Below are 13,447 nucleotides of genomic sequence, written 5' to 3' on the forward strand. Positions count from 1 at the left end.
GTCGCTGGTGTGGCAGGTTCGGGGCCCCCCGGGACCGGGACGGGAAGCTGGACAGTGGTAGGGGCGGGGGACCTGGCTCAGCGCCAGACGCCGCAGAGACCCTGGAAGCAACCACGTGGTCTCTGCCCGTCGCCCGCGCCCGCGCCCACCCCCCAGGGACACTCCACCTTCCCGTGGATTCGGGGCTCCGAGCCGCCCCTCTGAGTGGTCAGTTGGGGACGTGAGCAGCCCTGGCCAGCCTTCCCGAGCTGCTGTCTGGCGCTGCTCTGAGGACACGATTTCGGCTGGTCACGGCCAGCCCTGGATCACCTGAGCAATAAGGAATAACCCAGAGTCCGCTGCAATGGGGGGCTGCGGGGGTGGGGGGTCGGGAAGGAGGGGCCCCATCCCAGGAGAGAGCTGTGTGCTTTGCCGTCAAGTGTGAGTCGAGAGCCCCCTCCGGCGCCCCCCACTCCCCCTTCTCTCTGTCTCCACGTCTGTCTAACTGGACACGAAAACCTGTTTCCCGACGTGGTGGAGGCTCCACGAACGCGAGGTCACTGACTCCCACCCTTGCCGGCCCTTCGGCAGAGGCTCCAGACGCAGAATCTGACCGGTGTCGGTTTCCCTCCCGCACGGCCTAACCGCACAGGGACCCTCCTTGCTGTGATAACCGCGTCGTGGATAAGCGCTTCGGGCACGGGCATCCTGCCTCTGGCTCCTACGAGTGTCTGGGGGGACGGCGCCGTTGCCGCACGACGTGCAGAAGAAGGGGTGGTGAGGCAGGTCGGGCGTCTGGACCCTCCACAGACTGGGTCATCGGTCCCCAAAGGCCTGGGCGGTGGCCGTCCCTATCCGTCACTCTCCTGAAAGACAGCAGTGAGACGTACGGCTTATTTTCCGGCCCAGCTGAAAACCAAACCTCGTTGCTGGACCCTGCGGCCTCCCGTCGCCGGCGTCTCCACTGCCTGTTTTGTCCCGGGGAGCAGGGTCTCGAGCTCACAGTCTAGCGTCGTCCTAGGTTGGGGGACTGGACCTCGGCATGACCACACGGAATTTGTGGAGTGTGGTTTCCCAGCTCTTCGGAGCCACGGTGGTCTCTCCTGAGGCTCGGCTGCCTCCACCGTCACCGTCTGCTGTGGGCTGTGTTCCTGGGTCATTCTGTCCCCCACTGAGACTGAATGCGGCCCCACTGCGCCTCAGTCACCCTCAGACACCGCTGTCCCTGCCTGTCCAGGCAGGTGTCCCCTGAAGGCAAGCTGGTGACAAAGCGTCTGTCCCCTTCCTGTGACCTTTCACCTCGAGGGGGTGATGCGCGAGGCTCCCTCCCAAGGACGCTGGCTCGTGCCGGGCTGACCACACCCAGAGGGCCGCTGCCCCGGGAGCCAGACGGAGCCCCAGCACTGAGGACAGGCTCCCCTTGGGGAGGCCAGGGCCTCCGGGTCCGGGCAGTGACCCCGGGGAGGAGCGCACGGCCCAGGTCCGTCGTTGCCATGGCACGGAGGCCGTGTTGGGTGACAGCGCCCGACGGAGCGTTCTCCCGCAGCACCCAGCGCGGCTGGCCTTCCTGCGCGGCGCCCGGCCCGGGCGGCTCTGTCCCTGCAGGTCAGAGTCGCAGGGACGTGGGTGCCAGCCTCTGCTCCGTGACTGATTTAAAGAGCAAGACAGACCGGTGCTCAGGCCCGGAATGCAGGCGCGGCACAACGAGCCGCCGGGGACAGGCGAAGGGCAGGCGGCCCCGTCCGCAGCCGTCACGGGGAACGCGAGCCATGCCTGGAGACCGCGGCCTCGCCCACGAAGGGAGGAGGCTGCAGTGCGGGGAGGGGGGGCCGGCGCGTCTCCATGGGACGTCACTTTATGAATATTTCACGCCGGTTTGCACAAAAGTCTGGCAAGGCCTCGGGGCGTACCGGAGACAGAGGCTGGGCCCTGCCCCGAGGATGGCGAGCAACGTGGTAGACAGACAGACAGACAGACAGAGACGCCCTCACCCGGGTGGGGGAGCTTCTAGCCGGGAGCCCAGCCGACAGGGCTGAGGCCGCCCACGAGGTTTTCCTCTGGATCCTGTTCGGTGTGAGGGTGATTCCGGCGGATGCCAAGGCAGACGCTCTGAGTGTCATCGCGAGGTCGCCACCGGCCTCTGCGGGGTCGACTCAGTGACATCGACTTGGCGACATCCCGTGCCCGCGTGTGCACTGCAGCGACCCAGAAGTTCGAGTGCTGATTGTCCGGTCCACACGCCCACGGGGGGGCTCAGAGCAGTGGAGCGGCATGCCCAAGGCCACCCAGCAGCCAGCGCCAGAACCGGGTCCCAGCCCGGACTCTCTGCCCCCCCCCCCCCCCGGGCCAGGTCCTGTCCCTGAGGGCTCAGAGGACGCCGTCGGTGGGACAGTGTCACTTCTCCCCAACCAGCAAACATGCTGTAGCCTCTCTAGGGCGGGAGCCCCCTGTTCCTCACGTGGGGGTGCCCTGCCCACCGGATCCCAGCCCCAGCTCTCTAAAGAGACAGAGATGGCCCGTCTTAACAAACTCGCTGTCACCCAGCCCTCAGACCTCCTTCTTGCCCTCACACTCCCCCCCCCCCACACCCCAGTCCTCTGCTGCCTGGGAATGTGCCCAGTGACTTGATGCACAAGAAGACACAGCTCTGACCTCAAGTCCCGGGCACCTCGGGGTGACATGAGGAAACCCGGGCTGCTGCCTCCCTCACCAGCGTCCTGACCAGACCTGAAGGCCTTTGGGGAAAGGGGCGCTGCCCCCCCCAACCCCGTGCTGCTGGGGCAGCCAGGGCTGCACGCAGAAGAGCACCCTCCTCGAGCTGTCCGGTAACGAGGGCACCTCCCCAGCATCTCCCGTCACCTCGGAGAGTTCGAAAGCTGGAGACAGAAACACCCCACCCCCACACCGCCACCCTGTTCCCGTGTAAGGAACCCTGACTCTGCATTTTCTAGATATAAACCCTCAGGTCGATTGAAATGGAACGTTAGCAGAGTTATTTTCAGACGCACAACAATGTGTGTTGAAGTGTTGCTACGTTTACCTGCCCCCACGACATCTGGTGAAGGGGGCAGCCCCACCCACGGCTGGAAACGCAGTTTAAATTGATTGCTGCGTCTATCCCAAGCACATTTCCGGCGTGTCCTATAAGTGCCAAAGGGAGAGACCAGGGCGTGTGCTGCACCCGTCTCCCCCGCCAGGACCAGCGCTGGCACTGCAGGCAACTGCAGCTGAGCTGCAGGGGGGGCCCGAGCGACCGGCTCTGCGTCCCCCGCTCCCTCTGCTCTGCGGGGTCCGAGCGGAGGCTGACCTTTAAACCTCGGGCCGGGCCGGGCACCCAGGCACCCGGGCTTGCCTCTCCCTGCCTCTGTCCGTGCGCCGGCCTCTCCCCGTTCCTTCAGAGCCCCTCTCCCCGCCTCCTCCCCTCCGCTCCACACACACCGAAGTTGCCGCGGCGCCTGGTCCGACCTCGTCCCTCTCTTTTCCCTCCTGAACCTCATCTCCGGGCATGGAAATAAGGAGCGGCAAAGGGTGGTGGCCGGACACGCCTTCGCAGAGCACCAGCCGGCGCATCCGTCTGTCCTGCCCTCTCTGAGTTCCTCCTCGGTGGTTGACTCAGGACCGAGCACACTCTGTGGCGATGGGATGTTTTTATCATAAAACCTGAGGTCACTAGAGCATTCCGTTCAGAAAACGTTTACTGAAAACACCTCGGGCTGCAGCGTGCGGTGGTGCACCGTCTTGAGCCTGGCGTGACGAATTCACAGACGGACCGTGGACTCTCCGGCCCAGATGACCGCACAGTGGCCGAGGCTGTGAAGAACAGGCCAATGGAAAGGGGTCTCATCGGGCCCACAGATGAGGCAAAGGGCTGTTTTTGGAAGTCCACAGGCACCTGAACCGGAACCAGCTGGCACTCGCCGTGACGTCACCGTCCCCGTGGCAAAGACGCAGGTGCTGCCCAGGCTTCCGAGGCAGCCATAGGAAGAACGTTTCCTGCGGGTCAAGGCCGGGGTTCTCCGGGAGGCCGGCCGCAGCCCCGAGCTGCGCCCCCGGAGGGAGACGACGGGGCAGCCTCACACTGGGGCCTGGGTGCGGCGCGGCGGCACAGCCGGCCTCCCGGAGACCCCGGGGGCGGTGGGCGTGCTGGGTGCGCAGCTCTGGAAGGCGGACGGAGCAAAGGCTCCCAAGAAGCCAGTGTGATGAATTGGTACACATTTCAGGACAATTTAAATCCGTCACTCCTAATTGTGCTTTTCTAAAAAGCTCTCTGCAGGAGCAGTGGGAAGAATGAGGCCCGCAGGGGGGAGCCGTCTCCTTGGGCGACAGGGGAGGTGTGCGCCCTCCCAGAAACCCCCCATCTGGGCGCAGGTCCGAAACCGCCAAGGGAATGAGTGTGGCCCTGGGGCAGGGCTTGGGGGGCCGGGGGCGGGGCTGATGTGGCCCCGCCCTTGGTCTCTGGGTTCCGTGATGAATGGGCCGTGCCCAACCCCCACCCCCATCCCGGATCGTCCTGACTTCCTGCTGACGCTGCCTCTCTCCCTAAAACACAGCGAGTCGAGACATTGTTATTCCGCAGGAGCTACGGTCCTGAGCCCGAGGCACTGGAAGTGGCGGATGGAGCCCCTTGAGGAGTTCGAGTACAAACACTGTGGGAGCCTGGGGAGGCAGCGGGGGTGCGGGGCAGAGCCCTGCGCTGCCGGGAGGATGTGCCCGGGATGTTGGGGGAGCCGCTTGGCTGGAACCAGAGAATGGGGGGCGGGGCTAAGAGAAGTGACGGACGTGGGGGAAGCTGGGACCGTGGGCTGAGATGAAAACCGAGGGTGCGTGCTCAGTAGAGGCCGGGCCGTGGCAGGAGGGGAGATTCACCATCCACCCTGTGCGCTGCGAGCCAGGAATGGCAGAGCACACCGGCTCCGCCTCGTGGCATCGTAAGCCCCCCGAGTCCCGCCGTTTGTCTCCACCCCCACAGTGCTCCGTCCACTGGCCGCTCTTAGTCTGTATTGATCGCCTGCTCACCCCGGTTTCACGTCTGGTCGAAGGGACAGGGACGAATGACAGACAAGGCAGCTGCTGCTGCTCAGGTCGCAGGGCGGAGGTTTCTGCAGCAGGACCCAGGTGACGTTCTTAGGCATCTTGGATCTTATTTGTCACAATGTATCTGTTAGGATGGTTTTCCTAACTGCAAAAAAATAAAAAGAAAAAGAAAGCCAGAATGTCATACATACGAGGGGTGCTATTCTTCTGTGGACCAAAGACTGGAAGGTTAGCTCAGACCCAAAGTCCTGGCAGCATCCCAGGCAGCTGTGCCTAGAGTGTAGCCTTTGTCTTCGTGGTCACAAGAAAGCTGCTGTGCTTCAGAGCATTGCATCCACATCCCAGGTAGGACGACAGGGAGAAATAAGAGGCTCCTCTCACCTGATGCTGCCCCCAACCTAGATGCCTTACCAGAAACTTCCACTCCCGTCACATTGGCCAGGGTCCTGTCACACAGCCGCCCTAGCTGCAAGGGAGGCGGGAAGCCGAGTGCTTCGGGTCAGCTCTGTCGTGAAGCAAGAGAGAATGGGTACGGGGTCGGCAGCTGGCGGTGCCTGCCACTCCGCCGCGAATTTAAAATGGTAATTGCTGTTTTCAAAATACGTATCAGTGAAGTTCTACTGATTGCTGTACACGTGGTAATTGATGGGAAATACGATCATCTCAATATTTCGGTGGGACGAGCTGAGCTAGATGGAGGTGAAAAGTTGACGGGCTGGCAGGGAGGGACCCTGCCGGGGAGGGTCCCCATTGCCTCTCCGAGTGTCCTTCAGTAGCGGCGAAGGGGAGAGGGGGAGGGGACGCGAGGAAGGGGCGCCTCTGATTCTTTTCCATAGAACTTTAGTTCCCCGGGCTGTAACCCCGGGATGGCTGGGGTGCTGGGGTGTCCCCACACTTCCCCAGTCCTTCCTCACAGGCACCAGATCGTTCTTGTAAATCATCCTTTTCCCTCCTTCTTTTCTTTTCTTTCTTTCTTTTTTCCCCCAGAACTCCTTTCAAGGAACTGGAGGTCTCATTGGAGTCATTAAACCTCCGATCTCCAGCCGCTCCCCCCAATCACCCAGGCAAATGAGTTAACTGTGAAGTGTCCCTCTAACCGAGCGCTGGGCCCATCCTAGCCCCACAGCTTGCACCCCGGGGACACCTCCTCCCTCAAGGCGGCTTGTTTGCAAAGGGCTTGGCACTCGCTGGATTCGGAGGAAGAGCAGCCCCCTTCTTTGTTTTATGCAGGATTTGACTCGTATTTATTCACCCGATGAGCACGCACTGAGTAGCTGCTGTGAGCACGGCCCTGTGCTAGGTTCCTCGGGGAGGCCAAGACGAGGCGGACGTGGGGCGGGCAGCGGGGCCGCTCGGAACCTGCTTTCTCCTCTGTAAGATGGGTGGCTGTGTTTTACAGGGGAGGGTCCTCGGGGTGTCTGCCCACAGCACCCGCCACACACCTTCCCCTAGAGAGCTGTTTGAGGGCGCGCTCCAGCTCGACGCGGGGGTAGGGCGGTAAAAAGGAAACCGTGGAACCCAGGGAGCAAGGAGTCCAGTGGGTTGGGTTAGCTGCTGCATTTCATGCGTGTTATGTGTGACGATGGCTGGTCCCCTCAGGGTCAGGTGACGTGGGGTCAGCGAGGGCTGAGTGGGCATCTCTGCCCGGCCCCTTAGTGGCTGTGGGGTCTCCCCTCGCTCTCCGGTCCAACCTCCTCACCATGAAATGGGGACGATGACACCTGCCTTCCCACGCTGCTGGGGAGGTTGAGTGGGGTCGCCGCTGCCCCGCCCCACGCACGGCGAGCGCTTCTGGCTTAGGAAGGGTGAGCTGTCACGCGGCACAGGTCCCAGCAGGCGGAGTGTGGTGAGTGCGCAGCGAAGGGAGGGTGCCAACCCCTCAGACGTCCATGCGTTGTTTCTACTTCCCGGCACTGACCTGTCATTTTTCGTTAATTCTTTTTTACCCAGAGAACACCTATATCGTGCAAGGTTAAAAAGCAACGTAGGCTCGCAATGAAGTCCTCAGTTCCCAACCTGCCCATCAGCAGCCCCCGTCCTGACCCCCAGAGGCAGCCCCCTGTAACTCTTCTCATTACTGTTTTCCTCTGTGATTTACCGCCTTCCTCCTGCGTGACACGCTGGCATTGACACATATCGATACCCCTGCCCTGAGACACTGTCCCCATACCGCCAGGTGGGCGGGAACTTTGCTGTCTCCTACACCCCACCGCACACGCTCCCCTCCTCCACTCTCCCAGTGCATTTAGGTCCGTTTTCGTGTTGCAGTTTTTTTATCCTCACTCAAGGACACTGTCATTGATCTACAGAGGGGGGGAAGAGAGGGAGAGAAACACCATTGTGAGAAACATCAATGGGTTGCCTCCCACACATGCCCCAACTGGGAACCGAACCTGCAACCTAGGCCTGTGCCCTGACCAGGAATCGAACCCGTGACCTTTCAGTTTACGGGATGGCGCTCCAACCAGCTGAGCCACACCACCAGGGCCATGTTACATGTGCACGACTAGGTGAATACTGTTTATATGGAGGCAAGTCGTGTGCTGGAGTTGTTTCTTTTCTTACCTTTTTATCCTTGCCTGGAGTTGATATTGCCTCTCTTTTTCTTTTCGTTTGCTAAGACTGTTTTTATGTACCTGTCCTTAATTCTTTTCCCTGACTCTCAGACCTGCCCTTTGCCTAACAATATCATTTCCTACATTGTCAAACATACGAGATAATCATTCCGTGTTTTCACCCCGCGGCCTCCCTCCCGTGGGCCCTGGGTGTTCCTGCCATAAGCTCGCAGCTGCTTTTTGCTGCATCCCCCTCCTCCTGGAAATTTCCCTGACGCTTCGTCCCCTTGGGGTCTCTGTGTCCTGGGCTCCACACCACCCTCTGTACTGTCTGATGCCTCCTTTTGCTGCAGCACATCCTCAAGTAGCTTCCTAAGAAAGGCTTCCGGGAGATCGGTGTTTAGAGTGCTTGCCTTCCTGAAAATAATATTGCATTTTCACACATAAGAGTTCCGGTGGGTTTACAGGTCTGGGTCTAAGGCATTGTCCATCAAAAATGTGAAGGTGTTGCCTTACAGCCTCCGGGCTTCTGGTGCTGCTGTTGGAAAGGCCAGAGGCCAGGCTCACTCCCAGGCCTTTGCGGGTGAGCTGATGCTTCCTCTCTGAAGCTTCGGGGGTGTCTTACCCACTGGCGCCCCGAACTTTCATAATGATGTTCTGAGAAGGTTCTTTTCCACCAACTGTAGCGAGTGCTCAAAGACGCGTCCTATCTGAAGATTCCTATTCTTACATTTGGAGAATCCTCTGATATTATTTCTCTGATGATTTTATCCCTTAATTTACATTAGATCCTCCAAAGACGTGCCAGAAAGGAAATATCACCTCTGTAATCTCTTTCTAGGATTTCTATTTATTGGATCTTAGACTTTATAAGTCAATCTCATCCCCCCGCTTATCTGCCTTCTCTTAACTTTTTATTAACTTTTCGGGTGATTTCTTCAACTTCATTTTCCAAACCTTCTTATTAATGACACATTTCTGCTCCCATGCTTTAATTGCCAAGAATCCGTTCTTTTGGGTTGAGCACGGGCTGCGCACCAAAGTGTTGCAGGTTCGATGCCCAGTCCGGGCACATGCCTGGGTTGCAGGCCACGGCCCCCAGCAACCACATATTGATGTCTCTCTCTCTCTATCTCCCTCCCTTCCCTCTCTAAAAATAAATAAATAAAATCTTTTTAAAAAAAGACATCAGCAGGGCTGGTTTGTTCTGAGGCCTCTCTCCTTGGCTTGTAGATGGCCGCTTTCTTAAAAAAAAAAAAAAAAGAAAAAAATACTCGTTCTTTGTTCCCTTTTTACAGTGTTATTTTATAGATGCAATATCTTATCTAATCTCTTAATGGATTTTAATGATCAAGCCGTGATTTCTGAGGTCTTATCTGACTGTGCGCTCTGCTCTCTGCGGTTCCTTGCACCCACTGGGTCTCTTCCTCTCTGGTGGCCGCTGTCCCCAAATGTCACCTGAGGGTGTCTGTTCTCCGGTGGGGGCAGCCAAGACGGCGTGGACCGGTTCCGCGTGTCAGCTCACACGCGTCTCTCCCAGGATGGATGGGCTTCCCCGGCGGTGCCCGGGCCCCACACCCATCACTCACGGAGCGATCGATTCCTGGTGTGAGACGCTATAGTTCTTTCCAACGCCGAGCCAATATCTGCCGTGTTAGAACTTGGCTTTGCTCCTGTCTTGGGCTTGTGCGCTGAAGGGGAGTTTCGTGTGTACACGTTCTGGTCACAGACAGTTAAAAGGCAGGCTCTGGTAGAAAGGCAATGCGAGGATCTGTGTGGGAGTGATTAAGGGGAAGTCAGAGACGCTTGGATCCCGGCCCCACCTTCTTCCTTGCTAATGCCGGGACTTGGCTGCCCGCCAGGCCTGCTTCCCAGTTTCCTTGGCGGTGGGGATGACAGAAGCCATCAGAAGAATGCCACGTGTCTCAGACAGCCCCGGAGCTCCGTTAGTTATGCTTAGCACGGTGCCTGGAGCACGCACAGGGCTCTGTGAGCTTCAGGGACCCTGTTTCAGCCGGTTGACCGTTAACTACCTGTAAGTCGGCTGCTCGGGAGACTCGGCCTGCACATGTCCCCGACCTCAAGTTCTTGGGGTGTGATCAACGTTCTGAGGGCAGAAGTCCCGGGGCCTCGTGCCTGGCCGTGCTGTGCCCCAGATTTCCCAGCCCGTGTCGGCACGTCTGGGGGTGGTGCCAGCATTCACAAACCCTTCTTCCCTCCGCAGCAATTAAAACCTCTCTCGCAGTCACAGTTTCCAAAGCCTTTTCTTCTGATGATGAAAGAAACACACGTTCCCTCTTTTTCTAAAAAATGCAAATGCAGGAAAGTATTATTTCCCTTCGCCTTTGCCCGGCGGCCTGGGGACGGCCCTGCTGGTATCGGCCGGGCACTTGGCCCTGGAGACCAGCCCCCTGCCCTCCCCTGCGGCCCCCGCAGCGGGCGGCCGCTCCATCCCGGCCAAGTGCAGGGAGGCCGTGGGGACACCAAGGAGACGGTGTCCTCCAGAGAAGCGTGGCATTGCCACTTCCCGGGGCGAGGGCCTGTGACGAGGGTGTCACTCTGATCCGAGCTGACACCCACCGAGAGCAGCTGCTGTCAGCTCCGGGGGCGCTGGTGTCACCGGCAATTAATCCTCAAAGCCCAGATCAGGTTCCTGATTAAACGGTGGCGTCCCAGGGTCCCCGTCGAGGAGCACCTGCCTAAGGCCCCCCGCACAGGGACCCGGCAGCTGTCAGGACAGGTGTCAGGCCCAGCCCCCCTTCCCGGGTCTGAGCCTCCCCTGCCCCTTCCCCCGTGGAGAGCAGCCCTCCCCTGGGAGCCCGCAAGCTCCTGGAGCTGCCGAGCCAGGCAGCGAGCCGGGCGCCATGAGGCACGCCACCCCGGGAGATCGCCATGTGCACTGTGGAGCGTTCCTGCCCAAACCCACGGCGAACCAGGGACTGACGATACGGTTCTCCAAGAAGGGAGCTCTTCCGGCCTCGGGGACGTGGTCGCCGCCTTTGACCTTGTGTGTCAGGAGCTGATTAGGATGTCTCCCCTCGGTGCGTGCTCCTCCTGCTGCTGCAGGGAGCATGCCCCCCAAGGGGACCTCTGCCCTTCACTCAGTCCCAGAGGTCGTGGGCCTGGAGCCGAGGCCCTTCCCCCCCCTCCCCGACAGCTGCTGGGCTCGGTCCACCATGCGAGTCACTGTTTTGCAGAAAGACTCGATCCTCAGGGTCACCATGACCCTTGCAGGGCCTCCTGGCTCTCTGACCGCCACCTCTGCACCGGTCAGACCATCTTTCCTTTTCCAGGTCCCAGCCAGCGCCACCCCCGGTCCGGGAGGAAACCGGCTCAGGGAGGGACAGGCCCCGGCCAGGAGGCGTGATGCCCAGACCCCGGTAACAGGAGGGAGCTGCCACCTTGAGCGCCGACCACATGCCAGGTACGTCGCTGCACCCCTCCTTCACGCCGAACACTGGCTGAGTGAGGCTGCCTGACACGTGGCAGCGAGGGGAGGCCCCAGCAGCGGGCGCTCGGGGGACAGTCTGAGAAGGCCAGCACACTGGGGCACCGTCAGGGTGAGACCAGGAGGGCTGGCGGGAGGCAAGCCACACAGGGCCTTCGGGTCAAGGTGAGAGTTTGGGGCTTTGTGGCAGTGGCAATAGAAAGCCACGTGGCGGATGTTTGGAATGAACGAGTGACAAGTGACACCAGCAGCTCCCGTGGGGGGTGCCCCTGGGCAGCTCGTCCCCTTGTCCTATGAAGGGGTGAGCAAACAGCCCTGCCTGCAAGGCCTGGCCCAGGACCTTGAACTTGCCTTTGCTGCTGTTCATAAAAGACCAGTGTGGTCCAGGGTTTGACCCGAGACCATGCCAGACTGTGCCAAGGGTGGGGTCGGATTGCCCCCAGCTCCGGTGAAGGCCGGGGGGAGGAAGGGCCATCCAACGTGGATGCTGCCTCTTTGGGAATAGCAAAGGTGGGTATGTTTTCCCCGTGCGTGGAGGTGAGCACCGGGGGCGGGCGCATCCACGTGGCACGCACCTCGGACCCCCGAGCACCCAGGTGGCCGGCACCATGGTATCGAAAGGGCTCGTGGGGTTTGGAACCTGTTTGTGAAGCCAGGTTGTTGTCTGTGCGAAGTCTGGGGGACTGAATGGGACGAAAGCCTCACTTTTAACCCCTTTAAATCAGCTGTTGCCCGAAACAGCAAATCCTCATGGCCAATTGGTCGCCTGTAGCAAAGGATCCGGCCAAACAGCTCAGATTAACCGGGAGGTGACCAGGCTGTGGGACCAGCCCGTCGCATGGACACCTGAGTGGAGCGACGTGGCTCAAGGCCCGTGTTGAGGGAGGACTTGCTGAGTGTGAGGGGCGCGGGAAGGGCGGTCCTGTAGCAGGGGACCCATGGCTGCCTGCAGCCGGAGGGCTGAGTTCTGGAGGAGATGGGAGAGACCACGAAGGGGCACGGCGTTTCTTGGGGGGGGGGTGGCGCAAATGTTCTGCAGCTAACTGGGGTGACCGCTGGGCAGCTCAGAGAACACACCGCAGACCTTGCCCCGTCCACGCTCGGGAGGGGAGCTGGCTGGTGCAAACCCGACACCGGGTGAGAGCCGTTCCCAAAGGAACACATTAAATTCACATCTATCAACCTAAATGCATCTCAAAAAAAAAAAAACCATAGAAAAAAGTGAGTGGAGGAAGGAAACGGGGAAGCCTACCGCATGGCATCGTGGGTGTGAAACTGTCAAAAAAATGACGGCACGAATTGTACTTGGGAAGGCGAACTCTTGGCAGGTGTGAAAACGTGGATGGACGGGTGTGCTCCCACCGCCACATTTTCTCTCCCTGAATGTTTTTTTACATGCCGTGGCTTCTCCGCCCGCTGTTCGTGGTTAGCAAGCGTACAAAAGGGTGTGTGCGGGGCTGGGCGAGAGTGGCCTCACGGCCGTGGTGTGTGAGGCCAGGGCCCGTGAGGCCACTGTAACCGTCGTAGCCCGCACGTCCTTCTCCGTAGGAACCGGTCAGCCGGCCCCTGCCCACCCCAGCATGCCCACGGCCGCGCACCGTCCCCCTCAGTGGGCAGAACGCCATCGTGCCGTATTCTGCCGTGTACAATACGCTCCCGTGTGTAATACTCACCTACATTTTTGGCCCAAACTTTCAGGGGGGGGAAATCTTTCATTTTAATATTTTAATTCAATTTTTTATTTATTTATATTTAGGAGCAAAACCAATTACCGTATTCCAGGGTATTACTTCGTTATAAGGATATCACTACTCCTTTCTAGAGTTCCATTTCTAGTACATACGCATGAACAAAAGAATTAAGGATATTCATACAGATACGGAATTAGTGCATGGTACTACCCGTGTACAATGCGCATCCTTATTTTTCCCTCAAGAATTTGGGCAAAAAAAAGTGCGCATTATACACCGCAGAATACGGTACTTCCTCTACCGGGGGCCTTTCTAACCTGGCGAGCGCCGGAGGGCCCCGCCCCAGGCCCCCGCTGACGGACGCCGCGGCCTCTGTGCGCAGGCGGCGGGCCCGAGATGGACGACTACATGGAGACGCTGAAGGACGAGGAGGACGCGCTGTGGGAGAACGTGGAGTGCAACCGGCACATGCTGAGCCGCTACATCAACCCCGCCAAGCTGACGCCCTACCTGCGCCAGTGCAAGGTCATCGACGAGCAGGATGAGGACGAGGTGCTCAACGCGCCCATGCTGCCGTCCAAGATCAACCGCGCAGGTAACCGCGGGGCCGCGCCGTGAGGGAGGGAGGGGGGGCGCTGCCTCTCGCGGCGGCGGCGGCGGCAGAGGGGAACCCCGCCAGGCGGCTGCACCGGCGGGAAGCGTCTCGGCCTCGCGCAGCGTGCAGCCGGGATCCAGGGACC

At 59.9% G+C, this 13,447-nt stretch overlaps 1 protein-coding gene across 3 annotated transcripts in view; it reads left to right on the plus strand.

Moving 5' to 3' along the window:
• The window catches only part of CARD11 (caspase recruitment domain family member 11), a 70,327-nt gene that overhangs the window by 30,631 nt on the left and 26,249 nt on the right, over positions 1-13,447 (plus strand). For all 3 annotated transcript variants that reach the window (XM_036013856.1, XM_028527267.2, XM_036013855.1), the window contains exons 2-3: positions 10,862-10,992; positions 13,090-13,302. In XM_036013856.1, the coding sequence (XP_035869749.1) occupies positions 10,986-10,992; positions 13,090-13,302 (220 nt within the window). In that variant the 5' untranslated portion in view covers positions 10,862-10,985. The remainder of the gene's footprint in view (positions 1-10,861; positions 10,993-13,089; positions 13,303-13,447) is intronic.

The sequence above is a fragment of the Phyllostomus discolor genome, chromosome 13 (genome assembly GCF_004126475.2).
Source record: "Phyllostomus discolor isolate MPI-MPIP mPhyDis1 chromosome 13, mPhyDis1.pri.v3, whole genome shotgun sequence".
NCBI classification, from domain to species: Eukaryota; Metazoa; Chordata; class Mammalia; order Chiroptera; family Phyllostomidae; genus Phyllostomus; species Phyllostomus discolor.